Genomic DNA, 27,280 nt, shown 5'->3' on the forward strand with positions numbered 1-27,280 from the left:
ATAGTAAATATTGGTATTTTATTTTATAAATCGATGTTATGTGATATTTTTCTTTTTTTAGATCAATTTAGAATTATTATTGATGTTTTTGTATGGTTAATTAAGTTATTTTTATAAATTTTGTCAAATCTCGTCTAATACGTGACTTCATATTTCTAAACATCCAACATGGCTGCCGGTGGAAGCAAGGATAAAGAATCTCCTATAAAACTACGAAAAACGTTCACAGGTAGAATCCCACCGAGTCCTCTCGGTGCTACACCAAGACCTCCCCTTACACAGGTTTACAAACGACGGTATACCGAGACATTCGTGTCCGAGTATGCATTAAGTGAGTCCTACAACATGTGTTGAGTATGAAAGTCATCGTGTCAAAATGATGACGTTCAAATTACATACTCGTTGTGCATATAGCCAATGTTTTGGTATCTGAAAGTATGTTACTGACAGTCACCAATACCTACTAACTCATAATTGTATCTTAACCATTAATTTACCACTAAATATTTACTTATCATTGTTTACGTTTTGTTTGTGATGTAGATTCTATGTTGTTTGTGTTTACTTTTAATCCAGTTTTATCAATGATAAACTTGTTGCATGTGTTGATAGTTGAATAACCCTTCCTGATTTAGAATTTAACACAATAATTCAGTTGAATACTACTGAAGGTAATGCCTTAAAGACCGCAGCCAGATGTTTTAGTAAATTATATTAACCAAGTACAAAATTAATGCAATGCCAAAAAAAGTTAATTTCATGGAAACAATGGAAGCGACTCAACTTTTTGTTTATTTTTTGTTTATGTATTTCACACTAAATCTTTCATATCCCTTCCTCATTTCGATTTGAGAAGAAAGAAATGGTATTTTCATAACGTAAAGTCTGTTTTTGATGAGCTTTTATAATGGAGACTGGTTTCATTTGGGATAGTGTATTATTTAAACACCATCCAAGGATATATTTTAATCATTGAAACATTGAAAAGAAATGTTGACAATATTTCTGATGGCCAAAAAGAATTTAAATCCACCTGTGATCGATAACAACAATCATTGGCATGTAAAAGAAATCAAATTAATTACTGTGTCTCTTTCAAATTACTTGATCATTTGCAAATTAGAGCAATAACATTGAGCTTCTGCAAGATAAAGATTACATTCTTCGGAATCACAAGAGTATTTGAATGTGAATATAATGCACTTATACATACTACAAAGCATCATGTCCATGCATATGGGGATTTTTTACTCACAATTGGCATAGAATCCAATGTGGGTTTCTAATGTATGTACAGAGGATTCCGCTTATTTGAATAAGTCATTTTCCAGAAGAAAATATGCAAATAACCGGAGTATTCGAATAGGCTGAGATGACATTTTGCACCTTCGTTTGACCTCACAAATATGTATGTGAACAGGCAAATAGATATCGTTTCGTTTCCTTGATAAATACATTTACACTTAAGACGAACAACAAGTAATTATTTTCGAAGTTGTAAATCGATTTTAATTGTTTAAATAACAAAAAATATTCCAATATTAGATTCTTGTTTACGTTAACTAGATCGACACGTGAATATTCGAGAAACAGCTTACGATCGATATCAAATGCAATAACTAAACAGGATTGATTTTGTGTCTACAATTCTGAACCTAAATAATAACAAATTTACGTACATTTGCCTGACAAAATGAACTTACGATCGTGATTAAACTTCAAAGTGCCGATCAACTAGTAGGCCTAGTATTGTTTTTACACATGTGTATGAATTCGAAAATGGCGGCAGGTGATGAAGCCATGCGTTCACTGGACATAAATGTGTTTTGAGAATTCTCTCTGTATTGTTGATCTATACGGCGAATAGCTTGATAACATTTCAGAAATTAATGCATATTCAACAGGGTTCTCGTTAAAAGCCAGTTGCCGACAAAAACAGCCGTGTATTTCCTTGTTTACAACCGGCTATTTTTGTCAGAAATAAGTATTGGCCACCACAGGGGCTTGTGGCCCTCAACCACCTATTATTAATTTTCAACCATCTATTAAAAAACTTAGTGAGAACCCTGTTCAAGTAGAAATGAAACAACGTAGCAAGTATCTTTTGTATCCTACATACTGTACGAAACTTGAGGTAGTCATTGCACGCCGACTTTGCATGCTTTTATGTCTCGTTCAACGAGACGCTTGATTCGCACATGTCTGTCGTAGTCAACAAGACTCTGGTTGAACGAGACTACTCATGAATGGCGATTGTTGTAAGGAAGCATGGTTTCTCCAACCGATCGGTGATTATATATACAAAAGTTATGATCAATCGCTGCTGATGTAAATCGTAACAGCGTCGAATACCTTTGCAGATTCATGCATAAAATAACAAGCCATACGATAACGTTAATCTGTCACCATGATGATTTCTAGTAAAAGCGAAGTATCTTGAAACATATATCGGCGAATTTCGCTAAAAATATATTGCAAAATTGAAAAATATTCGATTTTATTTTTAGAATTTCCCAAATATTTTATTCAAATAACCGGAGGTCATGTAAAAGTCTATGCAAATACATGGAGTTGAAAAACAAAGATAAAGAAGGAAAAAATCGGGACCGCAGAATTTTATGCAAATAACCGAAATATTCAAATAACCGTTATTTGATTATGTGGAGTCCTTTGTACATGTGTTACCTTAGAAAACAAGTGCGAGCACAAAGCAAAGAAACGAAGGACTGCACCCTCATAAACATTATATTTAATAACCAACATGTTTAATTAGACCAGGTGTTGAAGGAGAGGGGAAATTTAGCGGCCTGAACAGGGCTAAAACCTGGGACCTCTGACTTGATTAGCTGAATGCTCTACTGATTAAGCTACTGTACCTGGTCGCTGATATTTAGTCCCGTCCCATTTAAATTCTTTGCCCTAGCTTGAAGACACACCACCATGGTATTTTCTTGGGCTTCCAAGTTTATAACAGGAGATCTAGAGGAGAGCAAATCAACATGTAATGACCAGACAGGGGTTTAAACCCTAAACCTTTGAACACTATAGCCAGATGTTCTACTGATTTAGCTAAATGTATGTTATATACATGTACCTGATCGTCAATGCTCCACTCATCATTCGTTTATTAAAGTTTGCTGAGAAGCTTTGCCCTCAAAGAACAATACCACCACTGTATATGATATTAATGTCACTATTTTGTTGGGCACAAAATTTGTAACAGAAAATTTAATTTGTTTGTGCCTGAGACCTCCAAACAGGAGAACACTAACTGAATGTTCTACTGAGAATTGAGCTACGTACATATACATATACATCCAGGTCGCCGATGTTTGACTCAGTTTAGTCCTGCTACATGATACATTTTGTATGTATAATTATGATCATTACCTTTGTGTAATTAAAACATCTTTGAGTAGAAGGAGGAGGAGGAGGAACAAATTCTGACAGTTTGTCATTGTGAAGTTTTAATTCTCATACAAATGATCTTGGTGCAAAACATGCATCAAGCATTAGAAATCTGACGTGTGGTTTTCATATTGTATTTATCAGAAAGAAAAAATTGGGTTTATATGGAATTGTAGGTTTTTTATGCATTTGTAATTATTAAGATATTTTAAGTTAGACATATATGGTAATGTTTATATTCCCATATTTTAATTCTCTATTGCACTGGGGGGGTGCTTATACATACGCCAATGTAGTAATTGCTTTGAAAAATACCCCTGCTAATTCACTTATGCATACATTTCTAAATAGCAGACTAAAAGCCTTAAAAAGTCTTACTACTTTTCTTAATGTTAAGAAGTTTATATGTATTCGCTCAATATGTGTCACTTAATATAATTGATGACTGATTATCGTTCTTCTAACATCATTCGATAATCAATTATCCGTTGAAATATATGATTTCCCTAGTTATTATAACAGCTATATAAACACTGCACCGACCATGATACATAAGGATTAATAAACACACTTGAATGTCAACTTGAAGTGAAGATATAAATAGACGAAATACAAATTTGATTTGAGTGTATTAAAGAAAAAAATATTGGGGAATTACCAGGAAAAATGTGTATGTATCTGAATACCTGCTATAAATCTACAATAACAATCAATTTTAATGGACATTTTCAAAAGCGATCATCAAATCGACTTCTGGTCAGACTTGATTGAATCAATATTTCATATCATCAGTTCACCTCTACTATATATAATGCATTAATGTCCCCAGTGGCAGTGCAATATGAAAGTCTATTTACCCGAAGGTATAATATTTCTCGAGAGCTTTGAAGTTCAATAAGGAAGAGTACTGGTGAAATGTGTGTGTGAAGATTAATCTGCCTGAGGCTGCTTGACCTTCTGATATAGTATTACCATATATACGAGTACAAGTATTGCAAGAAATTGAAAATTGAGTTAGTTGAATTATGAATGAATTTTCATTATGTTATTATTTTTGACAATATCTATAATTCAGTTAATTACTACTTGTTAATTACAATTCATTAAGAATACATGTATATATAAAAAAAAAATTTAAAAAAATTACGAATTAATTTGTAAGAACTTAGACATTTGAATTTAAATTGGGAAGTGTTATTGAGATGTATACATGTAGTAGTAGGTTCATCAGGTGTGTTCCCTGCGTGTTCATTCTACAGATATATATAATATATATATACTTTCACGTGTTAGTCATCATGTTACCAGTCTGTACTATCTTCCTGGTAGCTGTTTGATTTACAATATTTACTACACCTTATTACTGGTCACACACAAATTGGTAACATATATTATGATCTGATCTGAGAGCTGACAAACATATGCATATGGCCTCTAAAATGTCAAGTGGTTATCCAGTCAAAAAATCCAACTGTTTAGGTAAGGATTATTCATGGATTTCAATGTCCTTCTGAAAAATTACCTTGAATCAATTTTAAATGCTTAGACAAGGAAGTTTTAACATGTATGCTAACAATACTAACTTACATATGTTGTTAGGTAATGGTGCATGCTAATGGAAAGGGCACTTTACTAAGAACAATGTTAGCTTTAAAGTAGATCTTCATATGTAATAATACATTTAATAATTTTTTTCATTCCTTGGTATGTTGGTTTTAAAATGGTTCTCTCCAATCTATTGTATATTGTTGTCAGTCTGTAAACGTTTGTTGTACATGTGATATTATTGTAAATGTCTTCATTATGTGGGTATTTCCCTTACACAGTAATACTATAGTAACATTATATATACATAGCTTGAAGCAGATTGATTTTTTTTTTTACCATATTCGCAGTAATTAGAGCACCTCTTCTTTTCTGGAAAAGGAGTTGAAGTTGTATATATATAAACGCCCCCATCCCATATGGATTTAACAATGTTTTACAACTTGTGATGCCCCTAACATCAGCATTGTATCCCATATTACATGAACTTGTGAGTCTTTTACATGTGAATAATCTTGACACAATATTGGTCTCAAAGGTTAAAAGGCATATGCATGTTTACTGTAACAGATTAACGTGTCATGAGTACAGAAAGAGTTTAAATATTGCTGATTTTTTCAACTGCAGCTTACATTTTGGTTTACTTAATAAAAAACCCCTTTGTTACAATTATTTAAGTGCCCTGGGCGCTAATTATGACGAATATGGTAGTTATGGTTTTAACATTACAAGCAAAATTATAAGTAATGCTATGGTAAAAAAATTTCCTTAAACAGCGTGATTGTTTCTTTATTCTATCTTGGTACATGTAAATGGTTTAAAAGCTGCTATGATTGAAGTCTTGTCTTACATATACAGAACATTTAGTACTTTCAGTACATATTTTTATTATTATAATTTTTCAGATGACAGTGACAACAAATTCACACAGATACGCGAGAAGAAAGAGCCAGAAGGACACAGCAGTACGCGGTCATTTATCATACTCGGATTCATCTTTTTTGCCTCCATACTAACTTTGGGGATTGTGTACCTAAAATTCCCAAACCTTGCTGAGTGAGTAGTTTTTTCATGGTTCTCTCAAAGAATTGTGTTAACTGTAGAGGGGACCAAGGAATGTACAGGTTTGTAATCAACGTATAGTAGATTTAGATGAATAAATGCGACAAAAATTAGAAAAAACTAATTTACTTTTGAAGTACTTGTATAGTGTAGCTACTATCGTCCTTTTGTAAAATGATATAGTAACATAATTATATACACAATTTCTTTTGGATGTGATACATTTCCCAACTTTTCGAAACAAATTGAATTCTCACAAGTTCATCTCTGTGATTGAATATCCATCTCAGTTATGTTGAAACGTATTTCGATTAAGGTTGTATTCTAGTGAATTTGAGATCCACACAGTTTTGAAATAGATATTTCAAAATAAAGTCATGAAAGGTTTGTTTACATACCAATTACGTAATTATAAGTTGGTTCACAGTTCTATTTAGTTTGAATCCCAACAACGCTGATGTGTTTTAACTTCAGACAATATATATAAACTTCCTTTGTTTATATTAACTTTAAAATCTGGAATGGCAGCTATGGCTGAAGGAGTTTTAGAAAGACAGATAATTTTGTTAATTATACCCTAGTGAAGAAGTTAAGTTGGATATACTGGAATTAGGTTGTCTGTCTGTCTGTCCGTCTGTCTGTAGACACAACTTTGTCCGGCAAACTTCTCCTAAACTACTTGACAGATTTTGATAAAATTTAATACACAGAATTTAACTCCGACATAAGGGAAGTTGAGTAAACTGTAGAGGGTTCTGCAATGTCCCCTATTAATGCAGTTATTACTCAAATATTGTAAACATGTGCAGGGGGGATGTATTAGTCGTCTACTCTGGCGACAGTTCTAGTTGCTAAAGTCTCAATGATGTGTACAATCATCTGTGAATTAATTTCTTTCTTTTTTTTTCAGAGATGAAAAACAGTATATAAAACTACCTAGAGATATAGACGATGCCAAAAATCTTGGCAAAGTATTGTCGCGTTATAAAGAGGACCACTACTACCAAGTGTTGGGAGCCTACTTCATTGTATATGTATTGTATCCTTTTTATCAGCGTAAAGTAGTGTGGTTGGAAAAACTTATTGTGATTACTTAGAAATATCAGTCAAAGAAGTAACATCAACAGATATATTCCACTTAACATTGGATCCTTACAAACATAGGTCTGTAGGATACAAATTACTTGGAGGTAGTAAATATGCGACAAAGAGAAATACTTATAAATACATACACATGATGTCATGACCAAATGATTTCACCCCTGAAGAAGCATTTAGACTCTCCTAAATCAAAGACTAGACCAGTCCATTATGAAATTTCAGGGGTGAATGAGTTCAGTCACATCGTTCACCAAAATTCACCTTTCTGATATACACAGGTTATAAGTCATCAGGTAATATAAGATTTACATGGAATTTTCTGTATATAAGTCTCTTTAAATTCTTTGTATTAGATTGGTTTTAATGTAAATAATTATTTATATATTGTTTCCTGTAAATTCTACAGTGTAAACTGTTGTTATCCCTGTACATGTGGCATACAATGTAGTTGATTTCCTTAACCCGAGCAGTTTACAGTCGTTTGCTATACCAGGCTCCATATTCCTCAGTATATTGTCTGGTTTCCTTTTCTCATTTTCTATAGCCCTGTTCCTTGTATGTTTAGTAAGTATAAAATTTATGTGTTTGTTGTCAACTAAGTTCATACTACCGTAAACATAGTCAAAAGGAAGATCAATCCTTATATTTACATTCTTACTTTGGTTTTTAACAGAACAAAGCTCTAACTACGATTGCCGTGGTTGCTAGGCTAAATAGCATATGGTGTTGTTTATGTTTTCAGACTTCACAAAGACGAAGAAGAGAAATATATGATATGAAATATATTATATGGAGCTTGACAGTAATCAATGATCTATAAAAAAAACCCAGATAGATAACTTTAATCTTGAAAATAAATTTGTCACATGTTGTATGTATTTGAATATCTTATTTCAATGCAACTGATAGTCATACCTTTGTTTTTCAGTGTTCTGCTTTAGGTGCATCCTTTTGTTATCTTCTGTCCTACCTGGTTGGAAGGCGACTCGTACAGAAATACTTCCCAGAGCGAGTAGCTGAATGGCAATCTCATGTAAGTAGTGGTAATGGTAACTCAAAAAACGGTTATTCTGTGGAAAAGGCTGATCGGTGCTAGTAGTTGGGCCAAAATCTCTTGGTACATCACTGTGACATTCTGTAACTCAGATGCCTGTTTTAGGCACTATGGCCTCTTGTATTTAGAATCTGTACTTACAATGTAATAATATGTAGAGAATGTTATTAGTAGGGATTCATAGGTAAGTACTTATTTAAAAAGGCAACCAGGTTCCATTAAAGATGCTCCACCGCCGACAGAGCATAAATGATGTTCATCATTTGAACAATAATTGGTGTTTAATCGTGTACATTTATGTCTAATTAACACAAAAATTAATATGAAAGAATTTATTTCGCCTTTTGTGCATGCGCAATCAGTACTTCATTCCATATAGGATAAAGTGACACAGATTTTTTTTTGGGATGCAATTAATTATATTTCATGTTTTTAACTTGAAGTAAAATTAGAAGCTCAAAATTTTCAATGGTGGTAATGGTGTAAAGTAAGTATCTTTTGTAACTGAAGAAGAATACTAAATCGTCTGCTCCTGTTTTTGATAGTGAAAAATTACCATTTGTCAGCAGTGGAGCATCTTTAAATAAAAAGGTCTCAGAGATGAAAAATATCAAAATGTTGTAAATAAGTGAATCAATAGATTCAAAAACTCATCTCAATATCATAAGTTTTTTTAGTCAGTATGACTAATCTTAAGGTCAAAGGTGAAATTAGTACGGTACATTTTCAAAATCCTTTTTGGAAGACAAGTTTTAAGGTATTGGATCTTGTTTGTTTGTTTTGTTTTACAAATTTTATATTTTACACAGGTAAATAGACACCGGGAACACCTATTGAACTACATTATTTTTCTAAGAATCACACCATTTTTACCAAATTGGTTTATCAACATTACTGCGCCAGTGATTAACGTTTCTCTTGTACCGTTCTTCTTCGGAACATTTCTTGGTAAGTTCATCAGTAATGAGGTAATATAAAGACACTTTTTAATATCTATGATAATACATACTTTAATGCTATTCCGTCTAAGCATATTACAGAGTTAGCTCCGATGCGGATAGGTCATTGTGACGGCATTTTTTGTAGGCGTAATTCACGTCATTTTCTCCAAAAAGTATGACGTTGCGCTTGCAAACACTTGACATCACAATCAATACCTACCACAAGGGCAGCTTATTCTGTTTATACAAATACAGAATGTTTTAAAAAGATGCTTATGCTTTGGTAGGATAATTATGTTTACGCTATATTAATATGTTTATGTTATGTTAAAATGTTTATGTTTAATTGTAGGAGTGGCTCCTCCATCATTCGTAGCGATCCAGGCTGGGACGACGTTACAAAAGCTCACCTCATCAGGAGACGCTGTATCCTGGTCGTCACTCATCATCCTCACCATCTTCGCCTGTTTATCTCTCCTTCCAGTATTCCTCAAGAACAAACTCAAAGCTAAATTTGATTGATAATTACTGAACTTTAGACCATATTTATAATGCATAATGTAGATGTTTTGTATGTTGGTTAAACAGGAAATTATATGTATGGTATTCTTGGTGATATTATTTTATATTGCGATTCTGTTGATACTATTACCTGACGAAGGAGTCCAAAAGTCTTCTGGTAAGTGTTAAGATGTCGAGAAAAGTTTTACTACTGAGTTGGGAATACAAAGACAAAAGAGAGGGTTTTCTACAACTCCAAGGTTTTTGGAGGGTTTTTTTGGGGGTCAACAACCAGATTGTTTTAGTGTATATCTTGTGTAGGTTCAATATAATCAAATATAGTATAACTTGTCAAAACCGGCCCTTGTCTCTTGGATCTCTATGTAGTCTGGCAAACTTGTAAGAAATTTTCCTTCACAGTATTAATATAGTAACTAAAAACCTGTATAATCCGGAAACTTGTGCATACCAGCCAAATATTCTAGTCTCAGTGACATCCGGTTAATACATGATACAGTTTAGTCTTAAGGTATGCTAAATTAAAGTTACAGTGTCGCTAACTGACAACTTTGCTATAAATTTCAAGATAAAACACAGAATAGTTTAGCATACATAAATTCAAAAATCAAATATAAAACTTCAAAAATTTGTGTCTGTTTGAAATAAATATGTTTCTGATATAACATGTTAATTTCTATATAACCAATTGTTTTATCACATCATATACATGTACCATGTATTTAATTTTATTTCGTGTTGAAATATTAAGTTTTTGTGACCAATTCCCGCATTTTGGAAAATCTAGGTATACCAGACAAAAGTTTCATGCGCATGGGTACCAGGTACATTCTATATGAAAAAAATAATACAGACTTCATTTGTACGTTTCCAGTCATTTCTTGCTTTTCAAAATTTTAAAAATAACAAATTAGTTTTGCTCCTTTTTGCTGTCTTTCATTTGCATATACTGTAAATATTTCCCTGAATTCTTCAGATTGCTACGCATAAAAAACTTGCCTTGTTCATTTTCTTTCAAAGCTGAAACTTAATTATATTCTGTTTGCTCAAATGAAGAAAAAAAAGCTACTCCGTCCCATTAGATATTCTGGTATATTGCATTATTTAGTAGGAGTAGCTAAATAATAATCTATTTTGTCTACATGGTTTGGATTATTTCTTTATCCCAATTACCTGTAGATAATAATTACTAGCTACAGAAATAGAACTAAAATGGAAAACTACCACATGAAGGAACTCATGTTGGATTATGCTATAATAATTAATTAAAAACTGTCAATTCGGTTAGAATAACATTATCTTATGATAATCTGCACAGATACTTTTTGGGGGCTGAAAAATGCTGAAAAAAACCAATCAGTATATTTTGCACATAAAAATTTTGTAGAAAGAGACGGTCAGAGAGACCCAAAATTGATGTACATTAATGTGACAATTTTCAATGCAAAACGATTATTTCAACCCAATTTGATCTGATTTGACATTTCTGTACTTTGTTATGATTGTACGTTGCTATTTTAAATGAAATTTTGGTAATTATCATTTACAGACATATCACATTCTTTATTTTCATTTTCATGAAATATTGAACAATATCAATTACCAAATGGCTCATTGCAATCATAAATAATGAAATAATTTGTGAATTTTAACGTATTAAATATTTAACTTTTATCTCCTATTTCTTTTAAATCATTTTTTTCTTCTCCAAATTACTCAGTTTAAAAGAATTATGTATAGTTTTAGTCTCTTTTTAATTAAAAACTACCTGGTTGATATTGTGATATTTTTTCTTCCATTTTAACAAGTACCGGTATTAATTGTATACATTTTGATTGAACATGGTATTTTTTGGATGATATTTTAAAAATCATCATTTTCCTCTGTTCAGGGGTACTTTTGTCTTTTTTTTCATACATAAAACATCCTATAATGTAAATTATTCAAATGGTTGAAAGTTTCTGGCTTGCGATTCATTTTCAATTGTATTGAGCCAGGCTACCTTTGTATGTTGTATCAACATTGAGTCTCCAACAACATTGAAAGTCACTTTTTGAAAATGGTTGATTTTTTTCATGAAAGATTTTATCATGCTCAATACAATTATCATTTTGTACAGTTTTCATATTATCAATCCATTGCCTGGTTGTCAAGGAAATACGTTATTGATCTGGCTCTAGGTTATATAACATTGAAAAACATTATTTTCCTGAACCAAAGACTCAAACTTAACCAATTCTTTTCATGATTGGTGCTCACGTGTGGCAGTTGCCAGGAACTGATCATATCACTTTTCCCCCCACCACCTTGACCTTGCACGTCCTGAATGGCTGTTAGATAATGAACAATGAGATGAAATAAAGTAAAATTCTGGAAAAAAAACCCAATTAAATTGTCCAAGTGTTTTTATAGAATATAGCGAAAAATTGTGGAGATTTTATTTCTGCATGATTTTACCGTCAATACTTTACGTAATACAGTAGTTGGTTATGTCAAAATATTTAATACAATACAGTTTGGACCAACAGCCAGGACTTTCCCGGTTAAGGAAGTGAAGTAAAGTTGGAGTACTCGGAGAAAAACCACATTATCTTTAGAACTCCTGTACACTCGTTTGACAACTGTCCGATATTTGAGCTTACAGAGGTACTGTAATTTCCTGTGTATTACCGTCATTTCCAAGATTATGTAAAAATAAAATTCCAGATAACCCAACGCACAGTTAATTACAGTTATGGTAACATATGGTGCTTATGGTATTGATGCTGCTTCGACAGGAGTCTCTTATCAACCAATCAAGGGACCAAGAAATTATCCGTCGGAAAAGATATGAAATATCTTGGTATAATCAATCGGACTTTAACCCATTCATCCCTGAAGACTCATTTAGATTCTTCCTGTTCAAAGATAGGAATAGTCCATTTTGGAATTTCAGGGGTGAATGGGTTACAAAAAAAGTCATTCTGTTAAGAAAGTAGGATTAGATGAAGAAACATTCCAAAATCTTATGAAATTAAAAGTAAAACTTAATGTGCCTTCAGATAGGTTTTTATTGGTGATCCACAATATATAACAATATACAAGCACTTTTAGCTGATTTAAAATCTTATACATTTAATGTATTAAATTAATTCATTTACAAGTATAATAGCAACCAAAAAAATGTTACAAGTTTTAAAAATATATCAGTTTCATTTAATTATTATGTCTACATTTAGATGTAGAATTATCTTCTCACAATGCATACATATATAATTTAACAAACTTTGTACATACATTAAATCAACTTATTAATAATTTAAAGTTATGTTCAGAATTGTTTTTAAAAGGATACGCAAGACGGATTTCATGAAGTAAGTATGTGAAATTTTACATCAGCAGAAAAAGACACCTGAAGTGATACAATACTTTTTGAATTGTGGTTCCGATTCTTTTGGAAAGTAACATTTAACAATATTCCTTTGACAGATAACAGCTTTACAAAATACCTGTGATGAGTAACATTTACAGGATTTCTGTAATGAGTGCAGAATTGCAGTTTACAGTGACACATATGCATGGCATGGTGGGGGGAGGGAGGTCGAACATATAAATACATCAGCCTCTAAGTACATGTATACATCTATTACTACAAATGTATTTTAATACTTGCCATACATTTAACATTTTAATGTTGATGTCTTGTTTCTTGTCTTATTTATTATTAAAGGGACTTGTATAATCTGAAAATAGTGTTGTGTTTTTTACTATCAAATCTTTCACTTTTGTTTTCTCAATCTCGAAGAAAATAGACCCTCCTTAAATTTAAAGAAAAATCACAGGCCAACAGTAAATCGTAAACTACAAGAAAGCCCAGAAAGATCTTGGTGCCCACCACAGAATGATATGTCTGACAATTGAAGGAGGAATTTTTTTTGTGCTTTTCATTTGTTTTCCCTCTCCCTATCGAATATTGAATGCACATGAGGAAACTTCTCACAAAGCTGCACTTTAATTTTCAAATTTAAAGCTACTGTTTGCTTTGTTGTGCTTGGATTTGCTCCAAAATGGATAAAAAGATCTAGAGCTAAACTCAATTTGCACTTTTCTAAGACGATAGAGCTTCAAGAAACGAGTGAACGAATGCTATATTCTAGAAGCAGAAGAGGGCTGGGCAAATGGAGTTAAGTTCTGATTTCTGAACTCAGACAGAACCAAGAAGACCCTACAAGGTTTTTTTTAACGAAGTGACAAAATCCAAGATGTCTACTTTATCAGTCGTGTTGTTTCCTTTTCAAGTGGTCCATGAAAAAAGCTCAATACATCAAGAACATTGATTCATACATGGGTTAGTTAGTAATGTTATATAGTGAAGAAATTCAGGACCAGACAAAAAGTTTGATACAGCAAGAAATTTGATTCATCGGAGTTTGAATCATCGAGGTTTGACTGTACAAAAATGCAATTGACAATCGATAAAAAAGAAGCCTACATATGGAATTTCAAAGAAAGAGTTTTAGCAATATGAAATACCAGTAACAAACTCCTACTATCAAAATATAAGAATGGCTGCCATGCAGACATCTTGTTGACCAATTGTTCCTAAATTGCAATATACATCACCAGTGTCCAAGGGGAAACAATACATCACATTTGAGATCAATCCTTTCAGTACTTTCAGAGAAATAGCAATATGTAACGAACTTCAATTATCAAAATCCAAGATGGCAGCCTATCGGCCATCTTATTGATGGATCTATCCTAGAATAAAATAAGCACAACTAAGGTTGGCATAAAGTTGGCATGAACTTTCATGGCTTCACACACAACTGGTAGTCTACTTCATATATAGTGTAGAGATATGTAAATATGAATACTATGATGTAATCTAACTTTCTCTCGCATGCGATATACTTTCGCAAATAAACTTATTTTCGCAAATTAACTTAAGTTTATCTCCACAAATTATCATCTACATCATAATTGATAAAAATTTCCATTGAATTTTTAACACTGCAAATATCAATTTTCGCAGACTTATTTGATTAGAAAATCACATTAAATTTTAGAGTAGTACATATTCAAGCGATTCTCTAAAAGCATTAAACATTCATTGTATATCCCATCAAACAATAAACCAAATAATGCTCTAAGCTACACAGCTAAAATAACAGGGACCTGGCACAAATTTCTAACCAACAATTTACATAAAAATATAAACAATAACGACTGACTAACGTTAGCACTTTCGCTCCACCGAAGGGAGCTCTTCAGACTCTGACTATGTTTTTTGTCCATAAGGATTTCTCTTCAAAATTATGCTATATATATATGGTATTATAATACATGTGTGTATGTATATACAGATACTGTTAGTTAGAACTTTGTGCCAGGTCCCTATGGTTAAAATCATTCAACAACAAATTAGCAATAAAACCGTATTTCTAAAGTATCTTGTTTTCTCAATTTATATACACACAAAATCTGACATGAAAATAAAAATGAATGTCCAGCTGAGCAAGACATGGATAATCGAACTGTCTGAACAAAGCGTTTCTATTGTGGAGAAATAATGTAGTCCAGCTTTAAATGAAGTTATAAATGTAGAAAATCATTCATAGTAATTTAAATTTTTACACAAATCTCTTCTAAATTTCATTGCAAGGTAACTAGTCCTCAAGTACTCTTGATAAAGATGGGTACAAATTAAAGTTAAGTATTTAAAATGTTAAAATATATCGAGCCGTTGTCAATGAAACAAGTAAGGGGAGATAATAATAAAAGAAAATATTACATTCCTAGTCTTCGTTAAAGGGATGCCTCCTATATTAAATCAATGAACTTTACGAAAAAATGCATGTTTAATGCGTGTTTGACACGAAAAAATTGCATGTTTAATGCCTGTATGACATGATTTTATCATGATTGACACACTTTTGATCAACTTGGTTGTACAGGTGTGTGAAAAATAATTAAGATAAAACGGGGGATAATTTCTAATGTCTGCATTTACAGACTTTAAGTATGTTTCGAAAAAATTTTGGGGTGAATGAATTACAAGTTTCTTTCTAAGTTCCCAATACATTTACATTGTGTAAACTTGATTCTAAACTATTACAAGTGACACCAAGATGTAGATGAACATCACACACACAAGTGTTGGTCAACACTCTATCAAACTTGACCGATTGTCCTCCATTTAATAAATTATTATATACACACTTCCGCCACTTAACTTCATTTAATAATTTTAGAATGATTCTTACAGGCGGAAAGTGTTATAAAAAAAAAAGAAAACTTGACACATTCTTTAGTGCTGTCACCGCGTCTTGACAGCTCTTCAGAATGTAAACCTTCATAACGTGAAGACCTTGTTTATTTATCTATCAGCAAATAATCTTCTGATTTTGATAATCAGTTTATCCTTATTCTGGGTCAGATTCGATACCTGGTACCGGAAATTCCCGTTTTTCTCTGGTGACCTCAATTCTTCCTAGTGACAATCCCTCTCTCCTGAAGTCTTCACGGTCAATTTTGTGCTTGATCTTGACAAATTCGTGGGTCCTCTTCATCTCCTTCATCATTTCATTATTCTGTTTAAGGGCTTCAGTGCTCCGATTATAAGCCATGATTACGCGGATAGGGTCGTTGGACTCTATTGCCGCTTCATGTTCTTCCTTGGCAGCTTCCATTTCAGACTGCATGGACTTGCACTGCTCCATTTTTGTTCGTAACTTCAGATGTTCCTCTTCAACATTCCGGTGTAATTTGTCTGTAAGATCATTTTTAAGTCGATGTAATCTTTCGTCGAATTCTTTCTTTACATTTTCAGCTGTTTGCAGGAGATGACCTTTAGTGTCGGACAAAAGCTGAAGTCTGCGTCCATAATCGCTGATCAACCCCTCAATTTCACTTACTAAAGAAGATGCAGTATTTTCAACCTGACCGACAGCATTTGGGTGATCTGTAAGATTTTCTAAAATGGATTCGGAAGAATCATCAGCATTTTGATTTTCTGTGAGATTATCTAAGTCTGGTATCACTTCTGGTGTTGCTGGAGCTTCAGCACCAGCAGTGTTAACAGTTTCTACATCAGTCGTGGAGTTTTCTGTTTCTTGTCCAGACTGTTCCGTCGTTTCTGTTGAACTTTGCTGTGAACCCCAACTGTTATTGTTATTCCTTCTCCGTCTATTCTTTCTTCCTCTCGGCATTTTGAATTCGATCTAGTTTGTCATCAAATATATCTGTAAATTAAAAGAAATCTTTTTACCAATTTGAACAAGTATTACAATTTACATGTACTAAGTAAACATTAGTCCTCTAGTAAACCTGCCTATATTATTAGGATTTTTAATTTTTTTTTTACCTAATATATATATATAAGTTAAAAAAAACCAACTTAATAATATAGGCAGGTTTAGCAGATTAGGTACAACATGGCATTAGATAGGGTTCTTGGAATATATATCATTCCTTGAGCAATTTTAGTTTTTTCTATATTTGTTAGTAAATTAGATGACCCTCTGCGGATATATATGGAGGTATAATTTAAACTTATCTTCCAATAAAGTTATTTAAGGTAAGGCTATTTTCGTTTATTCGACTGTTTGTGAAAGTCATTATTTCATGTATAAATCCTGATTGACTTGCAATTTATGATACCTGTCAGGGCTTTGTCAAGGCTTGGCTGAAAACAGCAATAAATCACCAGGTTTGTCTTTAATTCTAAACGAACAACTAGGTCCAACAAGTCAAATTGCATAATCGAAAACGGCCTTATATTCCAATTTATACTACCCTTGTGTCAGATTATATATAGTTTTGGGTTTTATCAGTTTAATGTCCTATTAACAGCTAGCCAGGGTCATGTAAGGACATGCCAGGTTTGCTGGTGGAAAACCTGGTGGAGGAAAGCCGGAGTACCCAGAGAAAAACCACCGACATGCAGTTAGTACCTGGCAACTGCCCCACATGGGATTCGAACTTGCAACCCAGAGGTGCAGGGCTTGTAGTAATATCTTGAGACATCTTAACCACTCAACCACTTCTATCAGAGTTAATTCCCCTTGTTTCAGATTATAAAGAGATACCCCGAGATACACTGGCCCTGACACCAGACATCTGTCATAATGTCCAAGTCTGGTGTCAGGGCCAGAGTATCTCGGGCTACACCAGACATCTATCTGTCATAAAGTCGAAGTCTGGTGTCAGGGCCAGAGTATCTCTGGCTACACCAGACATCTATCTGTCATAATGTCTAAGTCTGGTGTCAGGGCCAGAGTATTTCGAGCTATACCAGACATCTATCTGTCTTATTGTCTAAGTCTGGTGTCAGGGCCAGAGTATCTCAGGCTACACCAGACATCTATCTGTCATAATGTCTAATTCTGGTGTCAGGGCCAGAGTATATCTGGCTACACCAGACATCTATCTGTCATAATGTGGGTAAGTCTGGTGTCAGGGCCAAAGTATCTTGGGCTATACCAGACATCTATCTGTCATAATGTCTAAGTCTGGTGTCAGGGCCAGAGTATCTCTGGCTACACCAGACATCTATCTGTCATAATGTCTAAGTCTGGTGTCAGGGCCAGAGTATCTCGGGCTACACCAGACATCTATCTGTCATAATGTCTAAGTCTGGTGTCAGGGCCAGAGTATCTCAGGCTACACCAGACATCTATCTGTCATAATGTCTAAGTCTGGTGTCAGGGCCAGAGTATCTCAGGCTACACCAGACATCTATCTGTCATAATGTCTAAGTCTGGTGTCAGGGCCAGAGTATCTCGGGCTACACCAGACATCTATCTGTCATAATGTCTAAGTCTGGTGTCAGGGCCAGAGTATCTCGGGCTACACCAGACATCTATCTGTCATAATGTCTAAGTCTGGTGTCAGGGCCAGAGTATCTCGGGCTACACCAGACATCTATCTGTCATAATGTCTAAGTCTGGTGTCAGGGCCAGAGTATCTCGGGCTACACCAGACATCTATCTGTCATAATGTCTAAGTCTGGTGTCAGGGCCAGAGTATCTCGGGCTACACCAGACATCTATCTGTCATAATGTCTAAGTCTGGTGTCAGGGCCAGAGTATCTCGGGCTACACCAGACATCTATCTGTCATAATGTCTAAGTCTGGTGTCAGGGCCAGAGTATCTCGGGCTACACCAGACATCTATCTGTCATAATGTCTAAGTCTGGTGTCAGGGCCAGAGTATCTCGGGCTACACCAGACATCTATCTGTCATAATGTCTAAGTCTGGTGTCAGGGCCAGAGTATCTCGGGCTACACCAGACATCTATCTGTCATAATGTCTAAGTCTGGTGTCAGGGCCAGAGTATCTCGGGCTACACCAGACATCTATCTGTCATAATGTCTAAGTCTGGTGTCAGGGCCAGAGTATCTCGGGCTACACCAGACATCTATCTGTCATAATGTCTAAGTCTGGTGTCAGGGCCAGAGTATCTCGGGCTACACCAGACATCTATCTGTCATAATGTCTAAGTCTGGTGTCAGGACCAGAGTATCTCGGGCTACACCAGACATCTATCTGTCATAATGTCTAAGTCTGGTGTCAGGGCCAGAGTATCTCGGGCTATACCAGACATCTATCTGTCATAATGTCTAAGTCTGGTGTCAGGGCCAGAGTATCTCGGGCTAATAAAGAGAGGACACCATACACTCATTCCGATCTATCAGGATTTATTGATTGTGGTGTAGTTGTTTTATTATTTTAACTAAGGACCAATTCGTCATCAGCCATCTTGGATATTGGGGACGACATGCAACAAGATGGCCGATTTGCCGCCATCTTGGATTCTATGCAATAGAAAATTATTATGGTGGACAATCAAACTGATACTAATGATTTTTAAGTAAAATTATTATAATATGGATCTTAATCTGGTATTTGAGTTAAACATTTTGACAAAGGATACTGTAGCCGGATGCTCAAAATGTATACTTAACGCACAATCTTAGTTAGGATACACTAAAAACGATAATGTTATGCATTGTAATAAACTAGATCTACATTAATCGATACATCCTTTAACACATGGAAATGAAATACACGTAATTCTATATTTTATTTCTCGTGATTTCTGAATCTACATCAAACAGACATCTATACACAAATACAGAAATTCTTACTTTCAGTTTCCAACTTTCAGTTTCCAATCGCCTAGTACATTAAGTAGGTAATTATTACTAATGCAAAAGCGACAGACATCTTGTACATTTACACGCATTCAATTAAAACAAAGAAACATAAATGACATACCCAATCACCATTTGACGAGCGATACACTTCTGATCTGATCCCAAAAATGCAAGTTTTAAGCACACGAAATTACGTACCTTTATAAATATTGATAGACAGCACGTCCGGTCACGTTGTGTTATAGTAAGGGGAGATAACTTTTAAAACAAAAATAATTTTGATACAAGGGAAGTAACTCGTGATCCCTTATACGATTTATCGTGGAACGCCTTTGAAAGCATATGTGCTAGTAGCTAGTAGAACTAACAACCACCTGTATATAACGACCTCCTGTATATAAAAACACATGTATATAACGACGACCTGTGTATAACGACAACATGTATAAAACACCTGTACTTATCGACCAACTGTATAATAGCGGTCACCTGAAATAAAAACTACCTGTATATATAACGGCCACCTGTATATGAAAATACCTGTGTATAACGGTCAGCTGTATATAACGGCCATCTGTATATAAAAAATACCCGTGTAAAACGATCAGCTGTATATAACGGCCACCTGTATATGAAAACACATGTATATACCGACCGCCTGTGTATAACGACCACCTGTATATAAAAATATCAGTGTATAACGGTCAACTGTATATAATGGCCCCATGTATATAAAAATACCTGTACAAAAGGACAACCACCTGTGTATTACGATCACCTGTATACAAGAACCACATAAACACCTGTGTGTGTAATATATAACGACCATATGTGTATACGCAGTTGGTATACTGGTAGGTCATGGTGGTTAATTTGATTGCATAAATGAGAACTCACCATCGTTTGTTTTTTAAAAGTATTTTTTCAATCGAGCCGTCCGTGTCAACAAGTGTTTTGATACATAATCTGGATGATAGTACAAATTCATGTTGCAAATGACAATTGAAGCGAAATGAAATACTTGTCATACCAATTTTGACACCAATTAGATTTCGTAAGTAACAGGCGAAAACAGGACCACAGGCTTTTGGCTCTATAGTTATACGCACACATATATTACACATATATAGACCTATATCAAAAGCCTGCGATAGAACCACATCATAACCAATTAGTATAAAATGGTCAATCACTTCTTTAATTGTGACGTCATATGAAGAATGACGTCACGACTGTTGAAAACAAAGCCAAACTTTGTGTTTAAGATTTATCCAATCTTACATGTATATACCACGTATGTATTTGAACACTGTAAACTTGAATATTTTAAACATTAAACGTTTGCCCTCCCAATACGGATTTCTGGATCCGGACTCTGGTTTTAAGCCTTACTTCAGCCGTAGTATGCATGAACATGTGCGCGTGAGCGTTTTATATCAATATTTCATCATGTGGCTTGACGCAGTCATCTGGTTCATTCTCACTAAACATGCTGGAAGATATTTTTGATTATTTCCTTCCATTTTCAGCACCTGGGGTAATAAAACCGACATCATGTATTACAGAGTACGTGCAGCTCTATTTTTAACATGTAGCTGACACCACGTGCGGCACTGCTTACACGGATCATGCTTCAACGACGGTGCAAAGCGCGTGCATGCCAAATACAGACCGCACGCGTCATCTTTCTGCTTCTGACCCCCATCATAGGGGGTAAAAATATCGCACTGACGGCAAAATATAGCAAATACAATGTACATATGAGACTCCATAAAAAGGCCAAACATCGCAGCTTGCTTGACTATATAGTCCGAAGGATCTTATGGGTCAGATTCCACAGTTAGAGCCCTTCCAAAATAGTTTTTCATTCTTTCAAGGTCTTTTCGTGCGGGGCGAAGAAGAAACCAAACTTGATTTCGCTTTACTAATTAGCGACATCATCAATTTAGTAATTTCGCGTTCCATGTTTCTTTATTTCGTTCTAGCACTGCGAAAATAATCAAGGGGTGAAAAGGCAATGAATATCACTTTAATGAGACGAAATAACAAAACGGCAAATATCAGCCACAATATTAAGCAGTTGTAATTACGAATCATCATTTTTGTACACAAAGCAAAATATTTCACCATTATTATAAATTGATATCGTTTTCTTAGTCTTTATTCAGTAAAATTTGCCATACCGAACATCTCTGCAATACGAACACTTGCTTACAAGATCACTTTCTTTGTATTCCAAATAGCCAACATCCTCGATTATCCAGAGGTTACTATCACTGTGGTTATATCCACCCCTGGAAGGTTTATAGTTTGGTAAAACCTGACACCACAGGCCTTCAGAGACTTCCTCTGAAGATTACAGAGAGAGAGCGACGCCAAATTCAAAACCATACATCCAACCACAGTGTATCGTCATTCGATTCTTTTGGTGTACATATAAGAACCAAGCTATGTACCTGTCCCATCTGTTGTCTTACACAGAACTTTTTGAATTTTCCAGGGGTGGATATAACGACAGTGATAGTAACCTCTGGAATATCGAGGACGAATAGCCTATTACTTGGCATTTGAGTCATAGGAAACACGGTCTACATTCTTATCAATATGATATGGTAGTAAAATAACATATTAATAGTGTAGGATGGCTATGTTGGTATGGATATACATTATCGCTATTTAATACATCATTTTAATGTTATTTTTATTTTACTTAAAGCCATCCATTGACAGGTACTGAAATACTTGTCACTGTTTACCCACCATGACGAGAATGTTCCGAGACAAGGTTTGGAACGTCTACTTCACTGATGGACTCGGCTGACGATGTCAATGTATAAGACGTATTCCGACTATATTAAGGTACATGTACGTACGTGGTTAAAATGTCTCTAAACTGGCCATAAAAACTGTAAACAGATTAATGTTTCTCTTCAATAAAATAGTAATGAAAATATAATTTTTGGTGCAATATGATATACTATCAAGTATATTAAAAGTGAAATGATAGAAAAAAATAAATTAGAAAACAAATCAGTGTCAATTGAACCCCGGCCGGCTGGACAGGAATATTGAAACATACCACTACACTACATTTCTACATACTGCTTCATTTCCGGTTGTATAAATACTAAATACCGGCTGGGTGTGGACCGTCACTGCCCGGGACTACCAATGTCGTCCTAAATACAGCCTGTCCAATCCAGATTGGACCAGCACTGCCCGGCATATTTAAAGTCGTTCTAAATACAGCCTGTCCAATCCAGATTGGACCAGCACTGCCCGGCATATTTAAAGTCGTTCTAAATACAGCCTGATTATGAACTGTCAACGTCAGTCACTCCAAAGCGTTGAACTTAACATGGCCTTATCGTGGAACCTCACTCCAAAGCGTTGAACTTAACATGGCCTTATCGTGGAACCTCAGTGTCCTGTGGATGACATTCATATCTAAGTTTTTTTTCCATCAATACTCTTCACACATTTATCGTTTATATAAATATTGTCTTCGTACATAATTTGTGGGAAAGTGAAAGTAGTGAATCCATTTTTACTATATTTGGAGATGTTAAAAAAGGTCGAATTGAGCAATTCTGGCATAATAGAAACACAACTCAAAAACTCCATAGAGTAAATAGACTAGATAATATGTATTTGTTAACATTTTTAAAATTACAATTCAATTTCAGAACCATCTGTATCTCTGTTAATATATTTCGCTTACCATTGCAAAATACAAATACATGTATTGATATTTTAAGATGGCTGAGTATGGTATGGACATACATTATCACATTTAATATATCATTTTTACGTTATTTTTATCTAATTTACTCATATTGTTACTACGTTTGTATTTTCATTAAAAACTATATGAATTCCATTTGTAACACAGATGCGAGAGATCCCACGCGCGCTACATTAATTGACAGTATTGTTTATTGAAGCAGAGCTTATACGTAAAAGCCTGCTTCTGTAAATAGCTCAATGTTTAAAATTACTGGAAGGTTCGCCGTGAGAATATAGTTAACAGACACACAACATGCTACTATATGGATTAAATAGGCGACAAATAAAACAGATGTTTTCTAACATGTGTACAATAATTCCATTTCTGTCGCAGAATTACGACATTTGTAATTAAAAAGTCACGGTTTTGCTACTTTTTGTTTATCTTATTTCTGTCCTATCAAGTTTTGTTTTAATTAATATTGAAAGTCGACAAGGTCAATAAAGAAAATCCAGTTCTTCGTGTGTGTTTTAAGGATATATGTGTACTGAACAAAGGAGAAAAATAAGGAGAAAAATCACACAAGAACAATCATTTTACTCTATACGGGTCAAATTAATGGCCACAGCAACGAAAGTAACCTGTAATTAGTCATTGGAAACTTACCGATGCCAATACATACAAAGGTCAAAGGTCAAACCAATATCAACACCGAGAAAGGTCAAGTATCATACTGATGCCAAACACACATTTCAAAGCTCAAGGGTTAAATCTATGCAAACACCAGCAAAGGTCTAGGTTCAACTAAATTCCAACACATACAAAGGTCAAGGGTCAAACCTATGCAAATTCTATGCAAGAATACTGACATACAAAGGTCAAGGGTCAAACCTATGCAAATTCTATGCAAGAATACTGAGACAGGTCAAGAGTCAACCCGATGGCAACACCGACAAAAATCAAGGGCCAAATCAATATTAAGACCGACAAAGGTCAAGGATTCAATAGATTGAACAATACCAACGACAGATGATCTAATTAACGCGTTCCCACACATCAGTAGCATAAAATACATGTAGTTATTATGACATTGTTCTGTAAAGGGGATTCGCAAAGTAAAACCGGATAATGATGAATTTCCTGATAAGAACTTTAATGACGGATTCCCTTTCGAAAAGTTACAAGCAAGTATGGCTAAGGCACATTACCCCCAATAAACCAGATGGTACCGGATCAATTATATACCAATATGTCAACCAATTTCCTTTGGTGTAAGTCGTTTCAAACCAATGTAATAGCTGCAAAATATTTTACGCATGTGTAGATTGTTTCCGACGTTTTCCAGAAATGGAAGTTTAATGTGATGAAAAGCACGCTAAAGAACAAAGCGCCACGTGCGAACGTTAAGTATTACTCAACGACAACCGCAAACAACATCGAAATGTGGCTTAGTCATACATGCTCGTAATTTTTAGAAAAGAAATCAATTCTTATCAGCTTTTCCAACGGTAGTAACCATTTCTGTGTAAATGTCGACAAATCTACATATAGATGGGGGAATCGGAAATCTTCGGTACTCGTTTACGGAATGTGCCGAAGGTTCCCGATTTATATGTAGGTTAGTTATTTCAAATTTTATACAGCATGTAGAGTATGATTTTTATTGATTTTGATCTAGACCCCAAACACGTCAAAATGAGCTGTGGACACTAGGATAGGTCTGCTAGCTGTATAAATATATATAAACTGTAACAATTTCTCAGATCCCTGTGGTCATATCTTGATCACTATTCAAGACATGTTAATATATGATGGAAATATGCAAATTGATAATATGCATTTAATGTATACATATCTAATAGAAAATTCTTGCGCATGAAATATGGAATAAATCCATGTTATCATGCACCTTACATGGCATAGAACCGTGCACGTTTGACATTGTCACGTGATAAAAGTGCAAGTCTCGCGTGATCAGACGGTACTTACAAATCACTTGGGCATGTTATTGATTCGCACGCAGAAGGATTTATAAGTGGAATCCTATAAATCTTGATAAAACCAGACAGTTAGGTACAAAACAATTATCTCCTCTAGTAAGGCTTTAGCATCGTCCAAGTGTTACCACGTTCATGCCCAGTTACCATAATGTGGTAAAATTAAGGCTTCTTCTGTCTGTAGAATTTGTATAAAAATGTTTTAAGAAATTACGTATACCCATTTGACGGCCATTTTGAAAATATGTTCTTCAAACGTACTCCTATTGGTCGTATCAAATACAACGTGTATATAACAGGTTAAGTGTTTACATGTAAGGCAAACAAAACAAGTATGTTTGTTTAGGGTTACCCGACCGACCCTAATTTTTCACCCTCGTCCCTGTTCTTTTTCCACTTTTCAACGAAAAAGAAATTAAAAGTCGGGAGTTCGATCCCAGACTTCGGTTCCGGCCATTATTTTAAAGTGAAAGGCACTAAAAATATGACGACCTACCGACCCTATCTTTTGGGTGTTTTTTGTTTGTTTTGATTTCCAATGTAACCCTAAATAGACATATATATTTTGTTGGCCTAAGTTGACCGTCCCGACTACTTTACAATTATCCGGCTTTCGCCTCACCGACTTTTTTTATCATTTAGATAGACCACGGTTTTCAACACCACATAATTTAATAGTCCAAACACACACATAGGTGTCATGGGTCTATATAAATAACTTCAATATTTATTTTAATAACACTATCGTTTGCTGACTTTCAAATCAAGTATGGGGTGTTCTATGGAAAATTCTCACTGCCCTGATCAATGGACGCTCTTCCGTTTTTAATTCCGAGAAAGTCAATAAATTACAATCGTCATGTATTCAGCTGATCACACAAGTCTACTTTGTCACATTTCGGATGTTTAAACAGCAGCGTTTATGTTAGTGCAATGTTAACAATGTAATTCGATACACAAATAAACCAAACAAGTCTATCACAGGGGCAAGGCACGTTATAAGTATATACCCAGTTCTACATCACAGGGGCAAGATAACTGTTCACATTCTATATGTATACTTAGGTCTATATCACAGGGGTAAGGAAACTGTTCACATTCTATATATATACTTAGGTCTATATCACAGGGGCAAGATAACTTTCACATTCTATATGTATACTTCGTTCTTCGTCACAGGGGCAAGATAACTGTTCACATTCTATATATATACTTAGGTCTATATCACAGTGGCAAGATAACTTTCACATTCTATATGTATACTTAGGTCTACATCACAAGGGCAAGATAACCGTTCACATTCTATATGTATACTTAGGTCTATATCACAGGCGCAAGGAAACTGTTCACAGGCGCAAGGAAACTGTTCACATTCTATATGAATACTTAGGTCTATATCACAGGGGCAAGATAACTGTTCACATTCTATATGTATACTTAGGTCTATATCACAGGGGCAAGATAACTGTTCACATTCTATATGTATACTTAGGTCTATATCACAGGGGCAAGATAACTGTTCACATTCTATATGTATACTTAGGTCTACATCACAGGGGCAGGGGAACTGTTCACATTCTATATGCATACTTAGGTCTATATCACAGGGGCAAGATAACTGTTCACATTCTATATGTGTACTTAGGTCTACATCACAGGGGTGAGATAACTGTTCACATTCTATATGTATACTTAGGTCTACATCACAGGGGCAGGGAACTGTTCGCATTCTATATGTATACTTAGGTCTACATCACAGGGGCAAGATAATTGTTCACATTCTATAT

General features: G+C 34.6%; 2 protein-coding genes across 5 annotated transcripts; one reads left to right on the forward strand and one right to left on the reverse strand.

Moving 5' to 3' along the window:
* The first annotated feature begins 140 nt into the window (after positions 1–140).
* On the forward strand, positions 141–13,359 carry LOC138330377 (transmembrane protein 41B-like). 3 transcript variants are annotated; one of them, XM_069277959.1, is made up of 7 exons: positions 141–229; positions 5,859–6,009; positions 6,926–7,054; positions 7,587–7,680; positions 8,045–8,149; positions 8,980–9,118; positions 9,464–13,359. In XM_069277959.1, the coding sequence occupies exons 1-7, from the start codon at positions 169–171 to the stop codon at positions 9,631–9,633; spliced, it is 849 nt and encodes a 282-aa protein (XP_069134060.1). In that variant the 5' UTR covers positions 141–168; the 3' UTR covers positions 9,634–13,359. The 3 variants fall into 3 exon arrangements, with proteins under 3 accessions (XP_069134060.1, XP_069134059.1, XP_069134061.1); XM_069277958.1 differs by having other exon boundaries at positions 161–331; XM_069277960.1 differs by lacking the exon at positions 141–229 and adding an exon at positions 4,724–4,887.
* On the reverse strand, positions 12,663–20,037 carry LOC138330378 (uncharacterized). Of its 2 annotated transcripts, none has more exons than XM_069277963.1 (2): positions 19,968–20,037; positions 12,663–16,853 (listed from the first exon to the last, which is right to left on the reverse strand). In XM_069277963.1, the coding sequence occupies exon 2, from the start codon at positions 16,818–16,820 to the stop codon at positions 16,035–16,037; it is 786 nt and encodes a 261-aa protein (XP_069134064.1). In that variant the 5' UTR covers positions 16,821–16,853; positions 19,968–20,037; the 3' UTR covers positions 12,663–16,034. The 2 variants fall into 2 exon arrangements, with proteins under 2 accessions (XP_069134064.1, XP_069134063.1); XM_069277962.1 differs by having other exon boundaries at positions 19,891–20,019.
* Positions 20,038–27,280: the final 7,243 nt, after the last annotated feature.

Source organism: Argopecten irradians, chromosome 8 (assembly GCF_041381155.1).
Source record: "Argopecten irradians isolate NY chromosome 8, Ai_NY, whole genome shotgun sequence".
Lineage (NCBI taxonomy): Eukaryota > Metazoa > Mollusca > Bivalvia > Pectinida > Pectinidae > Argopecten > Argopecten irradians.

Coding starts and splice junctions, on each gene's coding strand:
- LOC138330377 (XM_069277958.1), top strand. CDS start 169: ATGGCTGCCGGTGGAAGCAAGGATAAAGAATCTCCTATAAAACTACGA. Junction 332..5,858: donor CGTGTCCGAGTATGCATTAA/GTGAGTCCTACA, acceptor ATAATTTTTCAG/ATGACAGTGACAACAAATTC. Junction 7,681..8,044: donor CCCTGTTCCTTGTATGTTTA/GTAAGTATAAAA, acceptor TTTGTTTTTCAG/TGTTCTGCTTTAGGTGCATC.
- LOC138330378 (XM_069277963.1), bottom strand. CDS start 16,820: ATGCCGAGAGGAAGAAAGAATAGACGGAGAAGGAATAACAATAACAGT.